At 39.8% G+C, this 26,197-nt stretch overlaps 1 protein-coding gene across 6 annotated transcripts in view; it reads left to right on the top strand.

Annotated features, from left to right (window-relative positions):
- The window catches only part of LOC105473089 (WD repeat domain 70), a 388,018-nt gene extending 363,177 nt beyond the window's left edge, over positions 1–24,841 (top strand). For all 6 annotated transcript variants that reach the window (XM_011726713.2, XM_011726718.3, XM_011726712.3 and 3 more), the window contains one exon: positions 24,651–24,841. In XM_011726713.2, coding sequence (XP_011725015.1) covers positions 24,651–24,738 — 88 coding nt within the window. In that variant the 3' untranslated portion in view covers positions 24,739–24,841. The remainder of the gene's footprint in view (positions 1–24,650) is intronic.
- The last annotated feature ends 1,356 nt before the right edge of the window (positions 24,842–26,197 follow it).

Below are 26,197 nucleotides of genomic sequence, written 5' to 3'. Positions count from 1 at the left end.
GAACACCAACTAGGTGTTAGATACTGTTCTAAGTTGTAGGATACAACCATTTTGTGGAGCTTATATGCTAATAGAGATAGACATTAAATAAATATATAAATATTAGATGGTAATAGTATAAAAGGGGGACATAGATAAAAGAGGGATAAAAGGGGGACATAGAGTGATCGGGGAGAAAAGGCACTATTTTAGATACAGTGGTCAGGGCAGAACCTCTACGAAAGTTACCTTTGACCTGAGTGAAATGAGGGAGTGAGCCATGCAGATACCTAGGGGAAGAGTATCCCATGCAGTGAACACAAGAGGCCTTTACTGAATTCCTTCATCTCTGTGGAAGTGATCATAGAATTTTTCTACTTCAATCTATGAATGGGATGAATTATATTACTAGATTTCCTAACACTGAGCCATCCTGGCATCTTTGATATGACCATAATGTGATTGTAGTTTATTCTTTCTAAGGTGTTAGACTGGCTCCCTAAAAATTTTGTTTATTTTTCTTTTCTATATGTACCTTCAAACTGTTTTGAATACATTTGAACTTATCTATTTTATAAAGATTTGATAGAATTCACCTGTAAAATGCGAACACTTTTGTGGAGTGGAGGGTGAGTAGTAGTTCCTTAATTTTTCTCTCTTTTCCGTCCCCTCCTGGCAAATAGTCTATTCAGAGTTTTCTGACTCTTCTGAGGCTGCTTGGTAATTAATATTTTTTGGACAATGATTCATTCAGATTTTCAACTTAAATAGGAATTAATTGAAGCTGAAAGTGTTTTTGTTCACTTTCAAAATATTTAAAGATATTTTTCTGCATTAGAGGTGATTCCGTTATGTTTACAAATGAATTTGTGCTAGAATAATAGCAGCTCTGCATGGTAGGTAGATCAGGTATTGTCATATCCTCACTTTACTTGTGAGGAGGCTGCAGCTTAGAGATCTGCAATTAACAATGACTGAAACTAGCTAGACATTAGTTCTCTTAATGCCTAACCTAATGAGCTTTCCAGAGGACTGCACTGTCATCCTAATACACTCCTTTCTGCTGCTGCATTTTGCTGTCATCTCTTTGCTTCCACCCAATTTTGTCACCTTGCATTTGTTGCATACTAAGTTCATGGCACTGGCTGGCTGTGGCATGTAATTGGTTAGCTAGGATTTCAGTACTATTTCTCCTGTATTCACCTGCTAGAGTATACTGTTTACTGCCAAGTAGCAAAGTATTTGAAAGGAAGCTAATATTTAAAAGGATCTTTTCATAAAGGTCATTGTAATAATGTGTGTCTGGTTGTTTTTTTTCTTCACTGCAATTGACATCTGTCAGTGATGAAATGAAGATTTATTTACTGTATCTCGCTTTATCACAGAAAGGCACAATTAGACATTCCACAAATGTGCCTGCCTACGCATGACGTATACTCACCTATATCCACTGGTGATGATAACAAAGCGTCTTTGAAGAGTTTACTTTTATTGATTATTTAAGTTTCATTCCTGGCCCTAGCAATGTAATAGCTATGAAAATTTTCAGACACAGCAGGATCACAGAGGACTCTTGTTCAGCTACACATAGGCAGATTCAGTTTCAGTTTCTTGTTAGAAGATGCTGCTGGAAGGAGAGGAAAGGAGCTGGCTGGGAAATGGGCAGGATGTAGATCCAGAATGCTATTAGCTTACACATAAGACAGGGATAGATGTGTGTGGGAGCCTGGACCCTGGCCACCAGCCTGACAGAATGACAGCTCTGTCAGCCACGTCACTTTTCTTGCTAGATAGGCTGCCATTTTTGCTGGTTTAGTCAATTTAATTTTCAGTGTGCATATCTTGTCTGATACTGGATATGTGAATGTGTGTGTGTATGTATGTGTGAAAATATCATTCGCACCTATAAAGGATCCATTTAAAGTCATGTTGAGTTGTAGGCAATATTTAAAGAAGCCACTCTGTGAGCAAGTAAAGGTTTATTTGTTATTTGTGTCAGGAAGAATCATAAATGCACAGAGAGAAAATATATTTTTTCCAGAGTTATATTTAGGTGACTAATTGTCACTCTCCATTGTCTTCCTGTGTGGAAGCCAGTGTTTCTGAAAGTGGTTTTGTGAACTGCCTGCATCAGAGTGATGTACGTAGTTTTTTGTTTTTTGTTTTTGTTTTTTTTTGCAGGGCGGGGGGTGTTTAAAAATGCAGATTTCTGGGCCGGGCGTGGTGGCTCACGCCTGTAATCCCAGCACTTTGGGAGGCCGAGGTGGGCGGATCACAAGGTCAGGAGATCGAGACCACGGTGAAACCCCGTCTCGACTAAAAATACAAAAAACTAGCCGGGCAAGGTGGCGGGCGCCTGTAGTCCCAGCTACTCCGGAGGCTGAGGCGGGAGAATGGCGTAAACCCGGGAGGCGGAGCTTGCAGTGAGCCGAGATTGCGCCACTGCACTCCGGCCTGGGCGACAGAGCGAGACTCCATCTCAAAAAAAAAATAATAAAAATAAAAATAAAAATAAAAATGCAGATTTCTGGACTCCATCCTAAACCAACTCAAGAGGGCTTTTTGTGGGATTGGGGGTGGGAATCTGCATATTAAGAGGTGCCCTGGGTGATTGTTTTGCACACTAATGTTTGGTAATAGTACAAGAGTAATTATGAAAAACAAGCAACAAATTATTCTCCCTTAAGAAAATTCAAATTTACTGACTAGATTATCTCAATTATAGAAATTCATAGTGAAGAAATATTATTTGCATAACAAAATTATTTCCTTTAAAAAATAGCAAGCTGCTATGTTGTGTTTAACATATAAATTAATTTAGCAAATATATTCTAATACAGCTTTTGGGAAATACATCTATTATATGAAGTGAGGAACACCTGATATCCAAAGTAAGATATATAATAATAATGATACTTTTATTTTACTTATACTCTGCCAAGCTTGTTTTAAAACTTTATATGTATTATTAATTTAATCCTCACAGCAGCCCTATGAGGCAAGTGTTATTATTGTCCCCGTTTTACAGATAAGGAGACTGAGACTTATAATTTGACCAAAGCCACAGAGGTAGCAGGTGGCAAAATTGGGATTTGAATGCAAGCATTCTGGCTTCAGAATCAAGCCTATAACTGTAACTAAGTGCAGTGTACTGCTTTTCATCATAAAGCAACTGGTAGTAGTTACTAGAAAACTTGAGTAATAGTGAAGCTAAAAGATTACGGTGTGATATGGTGTAACAGAGGCAACACTGGACTAAGAATCAGAAGTCCTGAGATTTAGCTCCAGCTCCGCCACCCCTGGTGAGTTACCTTCACTGAGGCTGTTTTCCTGATCCGTGAAGTTGGGCAGGGCTACACCAATGCACAGCTTTTGTGCATGTTTTTTAATAGAAATTGTGGCACACAGTTATATATCTTATAAATGGGAACTTAGAGAGTGCTTTGGTGATACCTGGGCTGTCTTAAGCCTGCGTGTTCTTCAAAGATTTTATCTTTGTAACTTGTTTATCCATTTGGTGATAAGGTAGCTAATGGCAATTTTGTAGAATTCTGTTTCTCTTTTCCTCTCTCTTTTTTTCCTATTTTCACAGTTTCCATAGGTCTCATGTATGTTCTTTTTTCCGTCTTCACACAGTCTTTGAACTCTCACACATAGCATAATGAGTCAGTATACCCTATTTATGAGCCTAAGATGTGTTTATTTTCTAAAATATTATATGTTCATTTCATGAAGAAAATAGCAAATTCTTTATCTAGAAACATCTTGTTGCCTCTTATGTGTGCCTAATATTTAAAAAACAACAACAACAACAAAAACAACTTCGATTAGCTCTTCACCAAAAAAAAGGAACCATTTCAAGTGGAATTTTTTGGTCAAGGCTTTTATTTAATCTTAATAATTCTGCAATTGTGATGATTGGGTCAGAGTTCATCTGGGCCGTATTCATTCTAACAGGGTTAACAAGTGTGTCAGATTGAAAGTCATGGCTATAATTGACTTTGGCTTTGAGGTTTTCCTTCATAATAAACAATGGGCCCTGAGCCAAAAAAGCTTGTGGTTTATACTCATGTACTGATGACTAAGTAATGCAAGTGATTTCGCCTCATATTGCTGTAGTACCCTGGAGCTCACTTTATGCTTTTTGAATGAATCATATCAGAGGAACATCCGTAATTAAAAAGAATTTGACCTGTGGACTTTCCACTGCAGCTGAAAACATTTTGACGACTTCATTCTGGCCTGAGTGCTAGAGCAGGGCCGTGTAGAAGACATAGGTCAAAGCTTAGTCAGAAGAGAAAGGACAGTCCTGCTAATACTTTGAATCTCTCATACAAACAATGTACCCCAAAAATGCCCTTTTGGAAGATTGCACAGGGATTCTATTCATTACTGGCTGCTCTACACAAAATTCCTCTGGATGGAAGCACTGAAGGTGGGACTCGGCTTCTGTTGAGTTTCTGTTATTTTTCTGCAGCATACAGTTGCTGGAAAAGACTCACTTTGTAAAAATAATCTTGACAATCAGTTTTTCAAAAAGTATCAAGGGGAAAATTAATCAGCACAAAGTATCAGCTATCCAGAATTTATGGATTTGAGAAAGACACTGCTTAAGCTTTTCTGTTTGCTTTATGAAATCATATTAACTGTTAGCAAATGCAGAGTTACTGAAGCTAAAGTAAAATAAAACAAAAAACCTTTTAGCCTTCCCTTGATTGCTTATTTAATGATTGGCAGCAATGACCATGCTGATGTCTAATCTGCTCTCCTTTTCTTGGTAACTCTAGTAAACAAGTTGACATTTATAATCAAATGGAAAATGCTTACTCTTCCCCAAATGAGTTACTCAAACTGGAAAATGCAAGGTTCGCATCAGCCCTCTGTAAGTTTAGGTTTTTAAATTTATCATCAGAAACATGGGTAAGTGTGGGCCATAAACCAGTATATGCAATAGTCTGGGTAAAGCTGACTTCGTTAAGGTAGATACTTCACTGGTTCTCCAGTGAGGCTTGCTAGATCCCCATTAACCTGTTGCACACCCACAGTGATTATATATTTGGCTGAATGGAATGTTCCCCTTACATACTTTTCCTTCGATTCAGTCCCTTTATAGTCTTTTGTTTTGGGCAAGGGAGATAATCTGCCATGAGGCAGTAAGCTTGAGTTGATAATTTCTTGTCTCTTGAGAAATGACATATAAAATTCTGAAGGAATTGTTAGAAGACAAAGAATGGGTAGGTGACAGAATTGCTTTGTGGAAGTGGTGGAATATATTTCTTGCAATTTGTTTGTGTATTTCTTATGTTGCTGTCATGTCTTTAGTGTCTATTTGATTTGTTGTGTTCCACCTTTCCTTGTGGAAGCACCCAACAGAATATTTCTTTATATATATATATATATATATATATATATATATATATATATATATATACATACACACACACACTTTAAGTTCTTGGATACATGTGCAGAACGTGCAGGTTTGTTACATAGGTATACACGTGCCGTCGTGGTTTGCTGTACCCATCAACCCATCATCTACAGTAGGTATTTCTCCTAATGCTATCCCTCCCCCAGCCCCCCATACCCCAGCTGTCCCCGGTGTGTGATGTTCCCCTCCCTGTGTCCATGTGTTCTCATTCCAACAGAATATTTCTTAACTTCAATGTACAAATTGCATTTCTTCAAGCATCCCAGAAAGGAATCCATTTTTGTGGCCAGTGACAATATAAAATAGAGGGTTCGTTGGTTGTTATTGTTTTTATTTGTTTCCTGTTAGCTTTAATTTTTTTTTAAGGTTTTTATTTTTTATTTTATTTATTTATTTATTTATTTATTATTATTATTATACTTTAAGTTCTAGGGTACATGTGCATAACGTGCAGGTTTGTTACATATGTATACTTGTGCCATGTTGCTGTGCTGCACCCATCAACTCGTCAGCACCCATCAACTCGTCATTTACATCAGTTATAACTCCCAATGCAATCCCTCCCCCCTCCCCCCTCCCCATGATAGGCCCCGGTGTGTGATGTCCCCCTTCCCGAGTCCAAGTGATCTCATTGTTCAGTTCCCACCTATGAGTGAGAACATGCGGTGTTTGGTTTTCTGTTCTTGTGATAGTTTGCTAAGAATGATGGTTTCCAGCTGCATCCATGTCCCTACAAAGGACACAAACTCATCCTTTTTTATGGCTGCATAGTATTCCATGGTGTATATGTGCCACATTTTCTTAATCCAGTCTGTCCCTGATGGACATTTGGGTTGATTCCAAGTCTTTGCTATTGTGAATAGTGCCACAATAAACATACGTGTGCATGTGTCTTTATAGCAGCATGATTTATAATCCTTTGGGTTATATAGCCAGTAATGGGATGGCTGGGTCATATGGTACTTCTAGTTCTAGGTCCTTGAGGAATCGCCATACTGTTTTCCATAATGGTTGAACTAGTTTACAATCCCACCAACAGTGTAAAAGTGTTCCTATTTCTCCACATCCTCTCCAGCACCTGTTGTTTCCTGACTTTTTAATGATCGCCATTCTAACTGGTGTGAGATGGTATCTGATTGTGGTTTTGATTTGCATTTCTCTGATGGCCAGTGATGATGAGCATTTTTTCATGTGTCTGTTGGCTGTCTGAATGTCTTCTTTTGAGAAATGTCTGTTCATATCCTTTGCCCACTTTTTGATGGGGTTGTTTGTTTTTTTCTTGTAAATTTGTTTGAGTTCTTTGTAGGTTCTGGATATTAGCCCTTTGTCAGATGAGCAGATTGCAAAAATTTTCTCCCATTCTTTAGGTTGCCTGTTCACTCTGATGGTAGTTTCTTTTGCTGTGCAGAAGCTCTTTAGTTTAATGAGATCCCATTTGTCAATTTTGGCTTTTGCTGCCGTTGCTTTTGGTGTTTTAGACATGAAGTCTTTGCCCATGCCTATGTCCTGAATGGTACTACCTAGGTTTTCCTCTAGGGTTTTTATGGTATTAGGTCTAACATTTAAGTCTCTAATCCATCTTGAATTAATTTTCGTATAAGGAGTAAGGAAAGGATCCAGTTTCAGCTTTCTACTTATGGCTAGCCAATTTTCCCAGTACCATTTATTAAATAGGGAATCCTTTCCCCATTTCTTGTTTCTCTCAGGTTTGTCAAAGATCAGATGGCTGTAGATGTGTGGTATTATTTCTGAGGACTCTGTTCTGTTCCATTGGTCTGTATCTCTGTTTTGGTACCAGTACCATGCTGTTTTGGTTACTGTAGCCTTGTAGTATAGTTTGAAGTCAGGTAGCGTGATGCCTCCAGCTTTGTTCTTTTGACTTAGGATTGTCTTGGAGATGCGGGGTCTTTTTTGGTTCCATATGAACTTTAAAGCAGTTTTTTCCAATTCTGTGAAGAAAGTCGTTGGTAGCTTGATGGGGATGGCATTGAATCTATAAATAACCTTGGGCAGTATGGCCATTTTCACGATATTGATTCTTCCTATCCATGAGCATGGTATGTTCTTCCATTTGTTTGTGTCGTCTTTTATTTCACTGAGCAGTGGTTTGTAGTTCTCCTTGAAGAGGTCCTTTACATCTCTTGTAAGTTGCATTCCTAGGTATTTCATTCTCTTTGAAGCAATTGTGAATGGAAGTTCATTCATGATTTGGCTCTCTGTTTGTCTGTTACTGGTGTTTAAGAATGCTTGTGATTTTTGCACATTAATTTTGTATCCTGAGACTTTGCTGAAGTTGCTTATCAGCTTAAGGAGATTTTGGGCTGAGACGATGGGATTTTCTAAATATACAATCATGTCATCTGCAAACAGGGACAATTTGACTTCTTCTTTTCCTAACTGAATACCCTTGATTTCTTTCTCTTGCCTGATTGCCCTAGCCAGAACTTCCAACACTATGTTGAATAGGAGTGGTGAGAGAGGGCATCCCTGTCTTGTGCCAGTTTTCAAAGGGAATTTTTCCAGTTTTTGCCCATTCAGTATGATATTGGCTGTGGGTTTGTCATAAATAACTCTTATTATTTTGAGGTACTTTTCATCAATACCGAATTTATTGAGCGTTTTTAGCATGAAGGGCTGTTGAATTTTGTCAAAAGCCTTTTCTGCATCTCTTGAGATAATCATGTGGTTCTTGACTTTGGTTCTGTTTATATGGTGGATTATGTTTATTGATTTGCGAATGTTGAACCAGCCTTGCATCCCAGGGATGAAGCCCACTTGATCATGGTGGGTAAGCTTTTTGATGTGCTGCTGAATCCGGTTTGCCAGTATTTTATTGAGGATTTTTGCATCGATGTTCATCAGGGATATTGGTCTAAAATTCTCTTTTTTTGTTGTGTCTCTGCCAGGCTTTGGTATCAGGATGATGTTGGCTTCATAAAATGAGTTAGGGAGGATTCCCTCTTTTTCAATTGATTGGAATAGTTTCAGAAGGAATGGTACCAGCTCCTCCTTGTACCTCTGGTAGAATTCAGCTGTGAATCCATCTGGTCCTGGACTTTTTTTGGTTGGTAGGCTATTAATTATTGCCTCAATTTCAGAGCCTGCTATTGGTCTATTCAGGGATTCAACTTCTTCCTGGTTTAGTCTTGGAAGAGTGTAAGTGTCCAGGAAATTATTCATTTCTTCTAGATTTTCTAGTTTATTTGCGTAGAGGTGTTTATAGTATTCTCTGATGGTAGTTTGTATTTCTGTGGGGTCGGTGGTGATATCCCCTTTATCATTTTTGATTGTGTCTATTTGATTCTTCTCTCTTTTCTTCTTTATTAGTCTTGCTAGTGGTCTGTCAATTTTGTTGATCTTTTCAAAAAACCAACTCCTGGATTCATTGATTTTTTGGAGGGTTTTTTGTGTCTCTGTCTCCTTCAGTTCTGCTCTGATCTTAGTTATTTCTTGCCTTCTGCTAGCTTTTGAATGCGTTTGCTCTTGCTTCTCTAGTTCTTTTAATTGTGATGTTAGGGTGTCAATTTTAGATCTTTCCTGCTTTCTCTTGTGGGCATTTAGTGCTATAAATTTCCCTCTACACACTGCTTTAAATGTGTCCCAGAGATTCTGGTATGTTGTATCTTTGTTCTCATCGGTTTCAAATAACATCTTTATTTCTGCCTTCATTTCGTTATGTACCCAGTAGTCATTCAGGAGCAGGTTGTTCAGTTTCCATGTAGTTGAGCGGTTTTGATTGAGTTTCTTAGTCCTGAGTTCTAGTTTGATTGCACTGTGGTCTGGGAGACAGTTTGTTACAATTCTGTTCTTGTACATTTGCTGAGGAGTGCTTTACTTCCAATTATGTGGTCAATTTTGGAATAAGTGCGATGTGGTGCTGAGAAGAATGTATATTCTGTTGATTTGGGGTGGAGAGTTCTCTAGATGTCTATTAGGTCTGCTTGCTGCAGAGATGAGTTCAATTCCTGGATATCCTTGTTAACTTTCTGTCTCGTTGATCTGTCTAATGTTGACAGTGGAGTGTTGAAGTCTCCCATTATTATTGTATGGGAGTCTAAGTCTCTTTGTAAGTCTCTAAGGACTTGTTTGATGAATCTGGGTGCTCCTGTATTGGGTGCATATATATTTAGGATAGTTAGCTCTTCCTGTTGAATTGATCCTTTTACCATTATGTAATGGCCTTCTTTGTCTCTTTTGATCTTTGATGGTTGAAAGTCTGTTTTATCAGAGACTAGTATTGCAACCCCTGCTTTTTTTTGTTCTCCATTTGCTTGGTAAATCTTCCTCCATCCCTTTATTTTGAGCCTATGTATGTCTCTGCGTGTGAGATGGGTCTCCTGAATACAGCAGACTGATGGGTCTTGACTGTTTATCCAATTTGCCAGTCTGTGTCTTTTAATTGGAGCATTTAGTCCATTTACATTTAAGGTTAAGATTGTTATGTGTGAACTTGATCCTGCCATTATGATATTAACTGGTTATTTTGCTCGTTAGTTGATGCAGTTTCTTCCTAGCCTCAATGGTCTTTACATTTTGGCATGTTTTTGCAATGGCTGGTACCAGTTGTTCCTTTCCATGTTTAGTGCTTCCTTCAGGGTCTCTTGTAAGGCAGGCTTAGTGGTGACAAAATCTCTAAGCATTTGCTTATCTGTAAAGGATTTTATTTCTCCTTCACTTATGAAACTTAGTTTGGCTGGATATGAAATTCTGGGTTGAAAATTCTTTTCTTTAAGAATGTTGAATATTGGCCCCCACTCTCTTCTGCCTTGCAGAGTTTCTGCCGAGAGATCTGCTGTTAGTCTGATGGGCTTCCCTTTGTGGGTAACCCGACCTTTCTCTCTGGCTGCCCTTAAGATTTTTTCCTTCATTTCAACTTTGGTGAATCTGGCAATTATGTGTCTTGGAGTTGCTCTTTCGAGGAGTATCTTGTGGCGTTCTCTGTATTTCCTGGATTTGAATGTTGGCCTGCCCTACTAGGTTGGGGAAGTTCTCCTGGATGATATCCTGAAGAGTGTTTTCCAACTTGGTTCCATTTTCCCCCTCACTTTGAGGCACCCCAATCAGACGTAGATTTGGTCTTTTTACATAATCCCATACTTCTTGCAGGCTTTGTTCATTTCTTTTTCTTCTTTTTTCTTTTGGTTTCTCTTCTCGCTTCATTTCATTCATTTGATCCTCAATCGCTGATACTCTTTCTTCCAGTTGATCGAGTCGGTTACTGAAGCTTGTACATTTGTCACGTATTTCTCGTGTCATGGTTTTCATCTCTTTCATTTCGTTTATGACCTTCTCTGCATTAATTACTCTAGCCATCAATTCTTCCACTTTTTTTTCAAGATTTTTAGTTTCTTTGCGCTGGGTACGTAATTCCTCCTTTAGCTCTGAGAAGTCTGATGGACTGAAGCCTTCTTCTCTCATCTCGTCAAAGTCATTCTCCGTCCAGCTTTGATCTGTTGCTGGCAATGAGCTGCGCTCCTTTGCCAGGGGAGATGCGCTCTTATTTTTTGAATTTCCAGCTTTTCTGCCCTGCTTTTTCCCCATCTTTGTGGTTTTATCTGCCTCTGGTCTTTGATGATGTTGGTGACGTACTGATGGGGTTTTGGTGTAGGTGTCCTTCCTGTTTGATAGTTTTCCTTCTAACAGTCAGGACCCTCAGCTGTAGGTCTGTTGGAGATTGCTTGAGGTCCACTCCAGACCCTGTTTGCTTGGGTGTCAGCAGCAGAGGCTGCAGAAGATAGAATATTGCTGAACAGGGAGTATACCTGTCTGATTCTTGCTTTGGAGGCTTCCTCTCAGGGGTGTACTCCACCCTGTGAGGTGTGGGGTCCACCCCGTGAGGTGTGGGGTGTCAGACTGCCCCTAGTGGGGGATGTCTCCCAGTTAGGCTATTCAGGGGTCAGGGACCCACTTGAGCAGGCAGTCTGTCCCTTCTCAGATCTCAACCTCCGTGTTGGGAGATCCACTGCTCTCTTCAACGCTGTCAGACAGAGTTGTTTGCGTCTGCAGAGGTTTCTGCTGCTTCTGTTTTTGGTTACTGTGCCCTGTCCCCAGAGGTGGAGTCTACAGAGACAGGCAGGCTTCCTTGAGCTGCTGTGAGCTCCACCGAGTTCGAGCTTCCCAGCAGCTTTGTTTACCTACTTAAGCCTCAGCAATGGCGGGCGCCCCTCCCCCAGCTTTGCTACTGCCTTGCCGGGAGATCGCAGTCTGCTGTGCTAGCAATGAGGGAGGCTCCGTGGGTGTGGGACCCTCCCGGCCAGGTGTGGGATATAATCTCTTGGTGTGCCTGTTTGCTTAAAGCGCAGTATTGGGGTGGGAGTTACCAGATTTTCCAGGTGTTGTGTGTCTCAGTTCCCCTGGCTAGGAAAAGGGATTCCCTTTCCCCTTGCGCTTCCCCGGTGAGGCGATGCCTTGCCCTGCTTCAGCTCTCGCTGGTCAGGCTGCAGCAGCTGACCAGCACCGATTGTCCGGCACTCCCTAGTGAGATGAACCCAGTACCTCAGTTGAAAATGCAGAAATCACCCGTCTTCTGTGTCGCTCGCGCTGGGAGTTGGAGACTGGAGCTGTTGCTATTCGGCCATCTTGCTCCGCCCCTCCAGCCTTTTCTTCTCCTGTTAGCTTTAAAAGCAGGAATTTGTGGATCAGCTTTTAAGTGTTTTCAAATCCATTAACATTTTATCTCTTTGTATCTGTCATTTTACTTCTGCTTGATGTTGTTGATTTATTTTTATAGTAGTTTTCTTTGCCAAGGGCAAATTAGGCCATCCCCCAGGGAAGAAATCTCCTGGTTGTCGTCCTAACATTGCTAGAGGTTGCCTAATCATCTGTTCCTCATTGTTTTGATAAAGTGGTGACTAAAGAAATCCATTTAAAATGTCCTAGATAGTTCTGAATTGAATTTTTAAAGTATTTCTCATATGTGGATTTCTAAACTTTTTCAAAAGAATAACTGCTGGAAATAAATTCAAAGATAAAAGTTGCTAAAAAGAATAGCTAGAATGTTTAAAGCTATGATTCTTTAAACACTGGTGTTCCTTAGGCTTGGTAGAGATGTTCAGTGTGTTAAAGTTGAATAATATTTTCTTGAAGAACCTAGTCTTTATTCAGCAAACAACACACAGCTCTCATTAAAGGTTCTGAACTATGCTGTAAGAATGTTGGTTTTGAGGGCAGAATGGATTGGAATGAGAGAAAATTTCTTCTGCGGGCCATACTTTGCTTCACTTCCCCATGCCTAACTCCCCAAAATCAAAGACCACTCCTTTAAGGTTGGGCCTGAGAGTGTAACCCCAAATTTTATTCCTACTATTCAGTAGCATCATACAGGACCAACTTTTCCAGACATGAGAAATATTTTCCCCAGTTGGAGGAAGCTCCTCATATATAAAAGTTTGTTAAAAACACAGATTCTTACTCCAGAGCCTTGTTTTAAAGCTCTGTTTTCCTCCCTTCTTTGCCAAGCTAGGGGAGGGATGGAGCTCTTAAAAGTACTGCTCACTATGGTCCACCAACCAGTGCTGATGAAGTAAATGTAGAATTCAGAGTAACACTTTGGACATTTTATAGCAATTTGATATATCTGTTGAATCTATTAAAAACCTAGATTTGTATTTTGTAGTCTGTAAATTTTATGTTTCTAGAAATATAATATTTGTCTGCAGGGTCCTGGAAATTAGAAAACAAAGACTGGGCCTCCACCACAGACGGTTTGAGAAGCAGTAGCCTAGGCACTGCTCTAGATTGGAGGCTGACGCCCTCTCCAAGGCACCTCCTTTTTGTCCCAGGAAGGGGATTTGTTCTTCCTTACTCCCAAGCCCAAGAGCCTAGTTCTTCTTTTTTTTTTTTTTAATTAAAAAAGTCTAATTTTGGTAGAATAAACATGAGACAAAACTTACCATCTTAACCATGTCTAAGTATATAGTTCATTAGTGTTAAGTACATTCATAGTGTTGTGCAAACTCTCCAGAACTCTTCATCTTGCCAAACTAAAACTCTATATCCATGAAACCAGCTGTCTCCAACCTTTTTGGCACCAGGGACTAGTTTCGTGGAAGACAATTTTTCCATGGAATGGGAAGTGGTAGGATATGGTTTTGGGATGAAACTGTCCCACCTCAGATCATGAGGCATTAGCTTCTTATAAGGAGCACGCCACCTAGATCCCTCACATGTGCAGTTCACAATAGGGTTCATGCTCCTTTGAGAATCTAATGCCGTCACTGATCTTACAGAAGGTGGCGCTCAGGTGGTAATATTAGCTCTCTTGCCCACTGCTCAACTCATGCTGGGCAGCCTGGTTCCTAACAGGACATGGACCAACGGTAGTCTTGGGGTTGGGGACCCCTGCATTAAACAACTCTCCATTTCACCCTCCACCCAGTTTCTGGTAACCACCATTCTACTTTTTAACTCTGGATTTGACTACTCTATACCTCATGTAAGTGGAATCAAACAGTTTTTGTCTTTTTGTGACTGGCCAATTTCACTTAGCGTACTGTCTTCAGGGCTCATCTGTATTACAGCATGTTACCAGAATTTCCTTCCTTTTTCAGGATGAATGATATTCCATTTATGTATATACCATATCTTATCAGTGTATAGTTGAGTTGCTTCTACTCTTTCGCTGTTGTGAATAATGCTGCCATGAGCATAACTGTGCAAATATCTCTGTAAGATTATGTTTTCAGTTTTGGAGGGTATATACCCAGAAATGGAATTGCTGAATCACATGGCAATTCTATTTTTAATTTTTTGAGGAACCACCACACTGTTTTCCATAGTGTCTGTGCCATTTTACATTACTATCTATAGCATGCAAGGGTTCCAGTTTCTCTGCATCCTGGCCAATACTTGTTATTATCTGTTTTGTTTTTTTTCTCAACAGTAGCCATTCTTGTGGTGAGGTGGTATCTCATTGTGGTTGAGGTCTGCAGTTCCCTAATCATTAATGATATTGAGCATCTTTTCATGCACTTTTTGGCTATTTGTATATCTTTGGAGAAATGCCTATTCAAGTTCTTTGCCCATTTTAAAAATTTGTTGTTGTTGTTGTTGGAGTTCTTTATATATTCTGGATATTAATCCTTTGTCAGGTTATATGATTTGCAAATATTTTCTCCCATTCTGCCTTTCCACTCTGTCAGTTGTGTCCTTTGAAGCACAGAAGTTTTTAATTTTGATGTGGTCCAGTTTATACACTTGCCAACACCAGGTGTTGATGGGAGCCGAGTTCTTACACTCAATTATTCCCCTACCTGACCAACAGAATGAAGAAACAGGTGGTAAACAAGCATTGGGAAAATTGCCAGGAAAATGTAGAGTTTATTGCCTTGGTTTTGGCAATCTGGGGAAAAGGGACCATTACAGCTTTCAAGTTAGATGTCATGACTTGAAATATCACATGAAATATTACGGGCAGGGCCAAGATGGCCAACTAGAAGTAGTGGTGTTCAGAGGTTCCCATCGGAAAAAAAAACCGTAACAAGCATGTGAATCCTTCACCAGCAACCAAGGTATCCAGGTTCTCTCATCAAAATTGACTAGAAGGCTGGTGTGTCCCACAGAAGGAAGGGCAATGTGGTGCAATGACCCACCTGAGAGCCACACAGGGAAGGGGAACTCTCTCCCCTCAGCTAAGGGAGGTGGTGAGTGAGCACGCTATCCAGCTGGGGAAACTGCTTTTCCCATGGAACTGTGCAACCCACAGATCAGAAGATCCTACTTGCAGACCCAGGCCGCCGGGGCCTAGCATCCCAACCCCAGAATGTGCAGATGTGCAGATTCTTACAGCCTCTCAGCTGGAATCTGCTTAAGCCTACCGAACTCCCAGGGGAAGGGGTTACCAGCACTTTCTGTGGCTGCCTGCTCTCTATTGGCTCCTTCGGGGAGGGGCAGCAGCTAGCACTGGGACTAGCAACTGCCTAACACTCTAAGCTCTCTGGGTGGGGGAAGGGCAGCACCCATTTCTATAACTCCAGGCTGCACTTTTCCCCTGCTGGAGTCAGGAAGGCTGGACGGCTTGGTCCCAAGACTTGTCCCCACAGCCCAACACACCAGCTGTGGCAGTCTGTGGCCAGAGTGCCTCTTCAGGTCTAACCCTGACCCATTCTTCCTCAGTGGGCATGGCTTCCCTGCAGGATCTCCAGTAACTCCAGCCAGAGTCTCAGGGACAGAATTGGGATCTCCCTGGGCCTGAGCCCCTAGTGGGAGGGGTGGCCTTAGTCTCTGCAGACCAGCAAACTTAGCCGCTTCCCCTGGTAGTTCTGAGGAATCCGGGTAGCCCAGACGAGTGGGTTTCCCTCCAGTGAAACACACCCGCTCCACCAAGGGACAAAGTGCTTCGTTAAATGGGTCCTGCTCCCCATGCCACCCAACTGGGTGAGACCCTCCAACAGAGATCGTTAGACACACTATACAAGAGCAAAACCTACTGGCATCAGGTTGGTGCCCCTCGAGGTTAGAGGTCCTAGAAGAAGGAGCAGGCACCCACCTTGGCTGCCCTCCAGCCCCCTTGAGTGACATCTCCAGGCACGGGAGCGAATCAGATGAATGGGGCCTGAAGTGAACCCCCAGCAAACTGCAGCAGCCCTAGAGAAGAGGGCCCTGATTATTGAAAGAAAAACAAGTAGAAGGTGACAACAACAGCATCAACAACAATAAAAAGGCCCCACAAAAACCCCATCCAAGGATCAGTAGCCTCAAAGACCGAAACTAGACAAACTCATGAAAATGAGAAAGAATCAACAAAAAAATGCTGAAAACCCAAAAGGCCAGAGTGCCTCTTCTCCTCCAAATTATTGTGTCATCTCTCCATCAAGGGCACAGAACTGGATGGAGGATCAGATGGACAAACTGACAGAGGTAGGCTTCAGAAAATGGGTAATAAAAAACTATGATGAACTAAAGGAGCATGCCCTTACCTAATGCAAAGAAGCTAAGAAGCTTGATAAAAGGTCGGAGGAGGAATTGCTAACTAGAATAACCAGTTTAGAGAGGAACATAAACGACCTGATGGAGCTGAAAAACACAGCACAGGAACTTTGTGAAGCATACACAAGTATCAACAGCCAAATCGACCAAACGGAAGAAAGGATATCAGGGTTTGAAGACCACCTTACCGAAATAAGACATGCAGACAAGAATAGAGAAAGAAGAATGAAAAGGAATGAACAAAGCCTCCAAGAAATATGGGACTTCATAAAAAAAAAAAAAAAAAAAAGAACCTACAATTGATTGGAGTACCAGAGGGAGATGGGGAGAATGGAAACAAGCTGGAAAACACACTTCAGGATATTATCCAGGAGAACTTCCCCAACCTAGCAAGACAGGCCAACGTGCAAATTCAGGAAATACAGAGAACACCACTAAGATATTCCATGGGAAGATCAACCCTAAGACACTTAATCATTAGATTTTCCAAGGTCAAACTGTTAAGGGCAGCCAGAGAGAAAGGCCAAGTCACCTACAAAGGGAAGCCCATCAGACCAACAGCAGACCTTTCAGCAGAAGCTCTACAAGCCAGAAGAGATTGCAGGCCAATATCCAACATTCTTGAAGGGAAGAATTTTCAACCCAGAATTTCATATCCAGCCAAACTAAGCTTCATAAGTGAAGGAGAAATAAAATTCTTTCCAGACAAGCAAATGCTGAGGGATTTTGTTACCATGAAGCCTGCACTGCAAGAGCTCTTGAAAGAAGCACTAAATATGGAAAGGAAAAATGAATACCAGCCACTGCAAAAACACACCAAAATATAAAAACCACTGACACTACAAAGAAACTGCATCTAGTGTGCAAAGTAACCAAATAGCACCATGATGACAGGATTGAATTCACACATAATAAAATTACTAACCTTAAATGTAAATGGGCTAAATGTCCCAATTAAAAGATAGACACAGACTGGCAAATTGGATAAGGAGTCAAGACCCATTGGTGTGCTGTATTCAGGAGACCCATCTCATGTGCAGAGACACACACAGGCTCAAAATAAAGGGATGGAGGAAAATCTACCAAGTAAATGGAAAGCAAAAAAAGCAGGGGTTGCAGTCCTAGTCTCTGACAAAACAGACTTGAAACCAACAAAGATCAAAAAAGACAAAGAAGGGCATTGCATAATGGTAAAGGGAACAATTCAACAAGAAGAGCTAACTATTCTGAATATATATGTACCCAATATAGGAGCACCCAGATTCATAAAACAAGTTCTTAGGGGCCTATGAAGAGACTTAGACTCCCACACATTAATAGTGGGAGACTTTAACACCCCACTGTCAGTATTAGAGAGATCAATGAGACAGAAAATTAACAAGGAAATTCAGGACTTGAACTCAGCTCTCGATCAAATGGACCTAGTAGACGTCTACAGAACTCTCTACCCCAAATCAGCAGAATATACATTCTTCCCAGTTCCACATGGCACTTATTCTAAAATTGACCACATAATTGGAAGTAAAGCACTCCTCAGCAAATGTGAAAGAACTGAAATAATAACAGCCTCTCAGACCTCAGTGCAGTCAAATTAGAGCTCACAATTAAGAAACTCACTCAAAACCACAAATTTAATGGAAATTGAACAGCCTGCTCCTTAATGACTCCTGGGTAGAGCATGAAATTGAGGCAGAAATAAAGAAGTTCTTTGAAACCAATAAGAACAAAGAGGCAATTTTCCAGAATCTCTAGAACACAGCTAAAGCAGTATTAAGAGGGACATTTATAGCACTAAATGCCCACATTAGAAAGCTAGAAAGATCTCAAATCGACACCCTAACATCACAATTAAAAGAGCTAGAGCGGCAAGAGCAAACTAATCCAAAAGCTAGCAGAAAACAAGAAATAACTAAGAGAAGAATTGAAGGAGATAGAGACATGAAAAACCCTCCAAAAAGTCAACAAATCCCAGAGCTGATTTTTTGAAAACATTAACAAAATAGACTGCTAGCTAGACTATTAAGGAGAGAGAAGAATCAAATAGACACAATAAAAAATAATAAAAGGGATATCACCACTGACCCCACAGAAATACAGACTATCATCAGATAATCTGTATTTGAACAACTCTAAGCAAATAAACTAGAAAATCTAGAAGAAATAGACAAATTCTTGGACATATACACCCTCCCAAGACTAACCCAGGAAAAAGTCGAATCCCTGAATAGACCGGTAACAAGTTCTGAAATTGAGGCAGTAATTAATAGCCTGTCAACTAGAAAAAGCCCACAACCAGATGATTCACAGCCAAATTCTGCCAGAAGTACAAAGAGAAACTGGTACCATTCCTTCTGAAACTATTCCAAACAATTGAAAAGGAGGGACTCCTCCCTAACTCATTTTGTGAAGCCAGCATCATCCTGATACCAAAACCAAGAAGAGACACACACACACAAAAGAAAACTTCAGGCCAATGTCCCTGATGAACATTGATGCAAAAATCCTCAATAAAATACTGCCAAACCGAACCCAGCAGCACATCAAAAAAACGTATCCACCATCATCAAGTCAGCTTCATCCCTGGGATGCAAAGCTGGTTCAACATACATAAATTAGTAAACATTATCCATCACATAAACAGATCCAAAGACAAAAACCAAAAACATACTTACAAGAAAAAAAACAACCCCATCAAAAAGTGGGCAAAAGATATCAACAGACACTTCTCAAAAGAAGACATTTACACTGCCAACAAACATGTGAAAAACATCATTGATCAACATCACTAATCATCAGAGAAATGCAAATAAAACCATGAGATACCATCTCATGCCAGTCAGAATGACGATTATTAAAAAATCAGGAAGAATAAATGCCAGGAGGCTGTGGAGAAATAAGAACACTTTGATTATCTCAATGGATGCAGAAAAGGCCTTAGATAAAATTCAACACCCCTTCATTTTAAAAACTGTCAATAAACTAGATGTTGATGGAACGTATCTCAAAATAATAAGAGCTATTTATGACAAACCCACAGCCAATATTACATTGAATGGGCAAAAGCTGAAAGCATTACCTTTGAAAACTGATACAAGACAAGGATGCCCTCTCTCACCACTCCTATTCAACATAGTACTGGAAGTTCTGGCCAGGGCAATCAGGCAAGAGAAAAGTATTTAGACAGGAAGAGAGGAAATAAGTTGTCTCTATTTGCAGATAACACGATTTTATGTTTAGAAAACCTCATCATTTCAACCCAAAAACTTCTTGAACTGATAAGCAACTTCAGCAAAGTCTCAGGATACAAAATCATTGTGCAAAAATCACAAGCAATCCTTTACACCAACAATAGACAAGCAGAGAGCCAAATTGTGAATAAACTCCCATTCACATTCGCTACAAAGAGAATAAAATACCTAGGAATACAGCTAGCAAGGGATGTGAAGAACCTCTTCAAGGAGAACTAGAAACCACTGCTCAAGGAAATAAGAGAGGACACCAACAAATCCTTCCTCATGGATAGGAAGAATCAATATTGTGAAAATGGCCATACTGCCCAAATTAATTTATAGAGTCAATGCTATTTCAATCCAACTACCATTGACATTCTTCACAGAATTAGAAAAAACTATTTTAAATTTCATATGGAATCAAAGAAGAACCCATATAGCCAAGACAATCCTAAGCAAAAAGAACAAAGCTAGAGGCATCATGCTACCTGACTTTAAATGTACTACAAGGTTACAGTAACCAAAACAGCATGGTACTGGTACCAAAACAGACATATAGACCAATGGAGCAGAACAGAGGCCTCAGAAACATACACATCTACAACCATCTGATCTTCGACAAACCTGAAAAAACAAGCAATGGGGAAACGATCTCCTATTCAGTAAATGGTGTTGGGAAAACTGGCTGGCCATATGCAGAAAGCTGAAACTGGACCCCTTCCTTATACCTTATACAGGAATTAAGACAGATTCGACTTAAATGTAAAATTTCAAACCATAAAAACGCTAGAAGAAAACCCAGGCAATACCATTCCTAGAATATAGGCATGGGCAAAGACTTCATGACAAAAATGCCAAAAGCTATTGCAGCAAAAGCCAAAATTGACAAATGGGATCTAATTAAACTTAAAGAGCTTCTGCACAGCAAAAGAAACTATAATCAGAGTTAACAGGCAACCTACAGAATGGGAGAAAATTTTTGCAATCTACCCATCTGACAAAGGTCTAATATCCAGAATTTACAAGGAACTTAAACATATTTACAAGAAAAAAAACCCATAAAAAGTGGGCAAAGGATCTGAACAGACACTTCTAAAAAGAAGACATTGATGTGGCCAACAAACACGAAAAAAAGTTGAACATCGCTAATCACCAGAGAAATGCATATCAAAACCGCAATGAGATACCACCTCATGCCAGTGAGAATGGCGATTAAAAAGTCAGGAAACAATAGATGCTGGCAAGGCTGTGGAGAAATAAGAACACTTTACACTGTTGGTGGGAATGTAAATTAGTTCAACCATTGAGGTAGACAGTATGGCAATTCCTTAAGGATCTGGAACCAGAAATACCATTTGACCCAGCAATCCCATTACTAGGTAAGGAATATAAATCATCCTACTCTAAAGAGACATGTACACGTATGTTTATTGCAGTACTGTTTATAGTAATAAAGACATGGAACTAACCCAAATGCTCATCAGTGATAGACTGGACAAAGAAGTATAGTATTCCATATGGAATACTCTGCAGTCATAAAAAGGAATGAGATCTGTTCTTTGCAGGGACATGGATGAAGCTGGAAGCCATCATCCTCAGCAAACTAACACAGGAACAGAAAACCAAATGCCTCATGTTCTCACTCATAAGTGGGAGTTGAACATTGAGAACACATGAACGCAGAGAGGGGAACACCACACACCAGGGCCTTTTGGAGGTTGTGGAGTAAGGGAAAGGAACTTAGAGGACAGGTCATACAGTAAACCACCATAGCACATGTATACTGATGTAACAGACCTGCACGTTCTGCACATATATCCCGTTTTGTTTGTTTGTTTGTTTTTTCTAGAAGAAAAAAATATTATGCATACACATAATGTGGCCATTTTGCTGGCAGCATTATGATTAGTTCAAAAGTAGAAATTAAATGTCATGGAGTTTTGCAAGAAGGAGTATGATGTTTAGCTGTCTTACCTTCCAAAAGCTTAATATTCCCTACATTTTAATTCCTAGTGGGGACCAAGGAAACTGTTGTGATCTAGTGATTGGAAATGACAGTTGAAGTGGCCCTGATGCAAACGTTCACTCAATGAATTAATTGAGTTCAATGCTAGGTGAAAAAAAAATGCAATATCTCCTTTGAAAAACAAATATCTGTCCTTTTTTATTCTTTTTTCATGGCTGCTAGGAAATTCAGTGCTAAGTTTAATGCTCAATTACCCTTTCATTCCTTGGTTCTTTATTTTCTACCAATTTGTTTTTAGTTTCTTTACAAATCAACTTTATTGAGGTACAATTTACATACAATAAGATACAAAATGTACCCATTTCAAGTTTTGACAAATGCATACACCTGTGTAATCACCATTTCAGTCAAGATTATAGAACATTTCCATCCCACCAAAACATCCTCTCATGCCTCTTTCTAGCTGTTGTTATGTAGTTTCGTTGATTCTGTGTCCTTTAATGTTAGCCATCAACCTGCTACAGATACTTTTGGAAATAGGTGGAGTATTAAAAAGACTATTATCTTGGCTGGGCGTGGTGACTCATGCCTGTAATCACAGCACTTTGGGAGGCCAGGGTGGGCAGATTGCTTGAGACCAGCCTGGGCAACATGAGCAAGACCATGTCTCTACAAAACAATAAAAAAAAGTAATCAGACATGGTGGTGCACACCTGCAGTCCTGGCTACTGGGGAGGCTGAGGCAGGAGGATCACTTGAGCCCAGGAATTCAGTTACAGTGAGCTATGATTATGCCACTGCACTCCAGCCTAGGTGACAGAGAAAGACCCTGTCTCTAAAAAAAGAGTGATATAGTTTGGCTGTGTCGCCACCCAAATCTCATCTTGAATTGTAGCTCCCATAATTCCCACATTGTGGGAAGGACCTAGTGGGAGGTAATTGAATCATGGGAGCTGGTCTTTCCCATGCTGTTGTGATAGTGAATCTCACAAGATCTGATGGTTTTACAAAGGGTAGTTCCCCTGCACACACTCTCTTGTCTGCTGCCGTGTAAGACATAACTTTACTCCTCATTTGCCTCATGCCATGATTGTGAGGCCTCCCCAGGCAGGTGGAACTGTGAGTCCATTAAACCTCTTTCTTTTATAAATTACCCAGTCTTGGATATGTCTTTGTTAGCAGCGTGCAAACAGTCTAATACAGAGAATAACCCCTTAAATGAAATTGCCTTTTCAGACTTTACATTTCTTCCTGTAATTTGCCATTTAATTTCCTTTTTTAAATCCAAGAAACCAGCATTGCAATTTCTTAGTAGTTAAATCTCATTACAACTATCATTGACGAGCTGGTGTCTTACGAAGCACTGCCAGATATCCTTGGAAGACCATGTTCCTTTTTTCCCCCTGAGAAGTTAAATTATCTAATTCAAAGGATTTTTTAACCTGGACAAATTTGTTCTTGAACAGATTTGTCCATACCTAACTGGTCAGCATCTTTACCAGAACATGAAATATGTAACAAGCACCAATTGCCTTGTTGTAGCATGTTAGAAAGCCAGTTAGGAATTCAGCAACTCATGGCCTATCAAAACCTGTAGCTGCTTTTTGAAATGTAAGAGCTGTGACCTGTGTATAGATATCGTAACAGTGTCTTAAAGTGACAACAAGAAGTTTAACCAACTGGGTTGTGTATGGGGACAGCTTGGGCTCTAGGTAGTTGTGTGAGGTAACTGGAGAGACAGGAATAATGACCAACTTATGCAAGAGCAGTTCTAGTATATGACTTATGTCAGACAACATCAGCATGAGTTGTGGATGGTTTATGCTTCTTCCCCAGGATAATAAAAAAACAGCAAGAGGTAATACAAGGTTTATCCCGGTTTTCTTGCCAATCAAAGGAATTATAGTTGTCATTATTTTTACCATTCTGGAATTATGTGGATATAACAATTGAATTTTAAATGAAAATACAAGCTGAAATATATAACCTGCAGATGTGCTTTAATGTTTCTTCATAATGTGATAGAGCTGTTTTTAAGAATAGAATCAGAGTAGCATGACCGAAAGGGGCAGACATTATAACCGCTTGACATTTTCTTGGAGGTATTTCTTATGTGAGTAGTGTGAAAAGGGATGTCATTGAACCAGGTATGTTTACAAAGCGCAGAAAGTCTGTGCAGATTGCTTGATGTACTATGTGGCAGTATTACAGCCATGTACCAGTGATGTGTGCTAAAATGCTTGGTATTTCCATACACTGGGCTGAGTGTGGGAATGCAGGGGATATTCATTTGTTTGCTTTGGTTTTTATTTTTGCAGGCTGAAATTCATTAGATAAGAAAACTAACTCAGGTTTTCCCATTTATGTGTACTATAAACACATATTTGGACTATTGAAGTCTAGGGACAACCCAGAGAGCTTAATAAATGGTCTTACTAAAGATCGTGTAGATTCTTGCTTGGTGACTATAGTTTGTTCTTCCATACAGTCCCAGTTACCCTGGGTCAGGTGGAGGGTGGTTAGGATGTGTGACGTTCCACTGAATTTGATGCATTTTTATTTAATTTTTTTTTTTTTTTTTGAGATGGAGTCTCGTTCTATTGCCCAGGCTGGAGTGCAGTGGCGGAATCTTGGCTCACTGGAAGCTCACCTCTTGGGTTCACACCATTCTCCTGCCTCAGCCTCCTGAGTAGCTGGGACTACAGGCGCCCACTACCACACCTGGCTAATTTTTTGTATTTTTAGTAGAGACGGAACTTCACCGTGTTAGCCAGGATGGTCTCAATCTCCTGACCTCGTGTTCCACCTGCCTTGGCCTCCCAAAGTGCTGGGATTACAGGCGTGAGCCATTGCGCCCGGCCCATTTTCATTTTATTTAAGGAAAGGATAGTGTGTACAGTCTGCCACAGTGGGTAAACCTTTAAAAGAATCTTTGGCTCTTTTCCTGAACATAATTAAATTTCCATTATCTTTTTCTTTGCCAGAAGTTTAATGATTTATATTTAATAATTGAGTTGTAATTTATTCCCCACTTTTGCTCCCACTCGACGAAGGAAGCAAAATCTAATGTAACAAATACTTTCTGACTAAATTTTTCCCTCTCTAACTTTTCTTTTAGGACTCAGCCCAAAACCATGTTTGCCCAAGTTGAATCTGATGATGAGGAAGCAAAGAATGAACCAGAATGGAAAAAACGTAAAATTTGAAGAATCTCATTTGAAAGCTGTTTGCATGAGTGGGAGGGATATGGGACAGGTTTGAGGTTTTTTTTTTTTTATGCTCTTGAAATTAAAAATTCATTTTTATGAATAGGTTTTGTCCTTTGCATTATTGAACTGGTCAAAAGTTTGGTAGCTAGGCTTCACTAAAATTGTGCTTAAATTTTCTTACCTGCAACTATTAAACTGATTACAGATAAACAAGAAACAGATTCTTAGTCTATTACCAAGTACTTTAGGTATTTGGAAACTTTATTCAACAATTATTGGTCTTGTCCAGATTCTCATAACCATAGAGAGGAAAATGTACATTGAGATGTGCATCTGTCTTTAGCAATTCTAGGATCATAATATAGAAATAGAGATCAAAAAGTTTAATGTTTCTGTATAATTTCACAACAGTTGTTTACATGACTGTAAATAATTAGGCTGAGTTCAAACCAAATGCATTGCCGTACTAGGAAAGAATATGTATCTCATTATCCTTCAACAGCAGAATACAGTGGTCAGGAGTTAGGAGTGGGCTTTGAAGTCAGACTCATGTGGATTCAAGTCCTGGCTTTGCTCTTTACTTCTGGGTCATCTTAAGAGAGTTATTTACTTTTCTAGCCTCAGATGATGAAATAGTACCTACTTTGCAGGTTTGTCAGAAGAACTAAATGGGACATGCCTCACAGAGCATTTAGTACAGTACCTGGTACACAATAAATGTACATAAAATATTTGTTGTTTTAAAATAGGGCTAATATTTACTTTGCTTGATTTTTATCAGTACTAAATTAGAAAGGTATAGAAATGCTTTGTAAATTTAAAGACTATATAAATAGAAGACATTAAAAATTCTAAAAAATCATTGTGCTATTGTGACTAAAAAGCTACAACAAAAGTTGGCAGTTTGTCCAAAATAATAATGCATCAATAGAATAAAATTCTGTGCATTGGTTTCACACAGACATTGGGTAGTTTTTGCATGTTAGTCACCTCTAGACAGGTTTTTTAGGACTTGCCTTCTCCCCTCCTGCTCTCATCTGTTCTAGTGAATTCAATAATTATAAAAATGCATGATGATCCCAAAAGTATATCAGAAAACTCCTGGTTTTACAGGCTTCATGTACCCACACGTGCTTCCCAAAAAATACTTTAAAACCACTTGTACTCACACAGCTCCCTTGTCTCTGCAGATTCTGAGGTGGCAGTGGGCGTTGTTTTATAGATAAATCCTTAAAAACTTCATTCTCATACACTTTCTGGGTCCTTCCTTCCTACCCCCATCCTCATCCTGTTCCCCTTCTCTTGTGACTCAGCTTATAGGTAATAGGTAAAAAGAAAAGAACTGACATCTACTGAGTGTCTGCTATATAATGAGTACTATCCCAAGCCCTTTACTTGTGTTAGCTGATTTAATCCTCACAAAAACCCTATGAGTAGGTAAAATTGCTAAACCCAT

Source organism: Macaca nemestrina, chromosome 6, assembly GCF_043159975.1.
Source record: "Macaca nemestrina isolate mMacNem1 chromosome 6, mMacNem.hap1, whole genome shotgun sequence".
In the NCBI taxonomy this organism is placed as follows: Eukaryota; Metazoa; Chordata; class Mammalia; order Primates; family Cercopithecidae; genus Macaca; species Macaca nemestrina.
The sequence above is the reverse complement of the archived record's forward strand: the minus strand, read 5'-3'. Positions and strand labels throughout refer to the sequence as shown.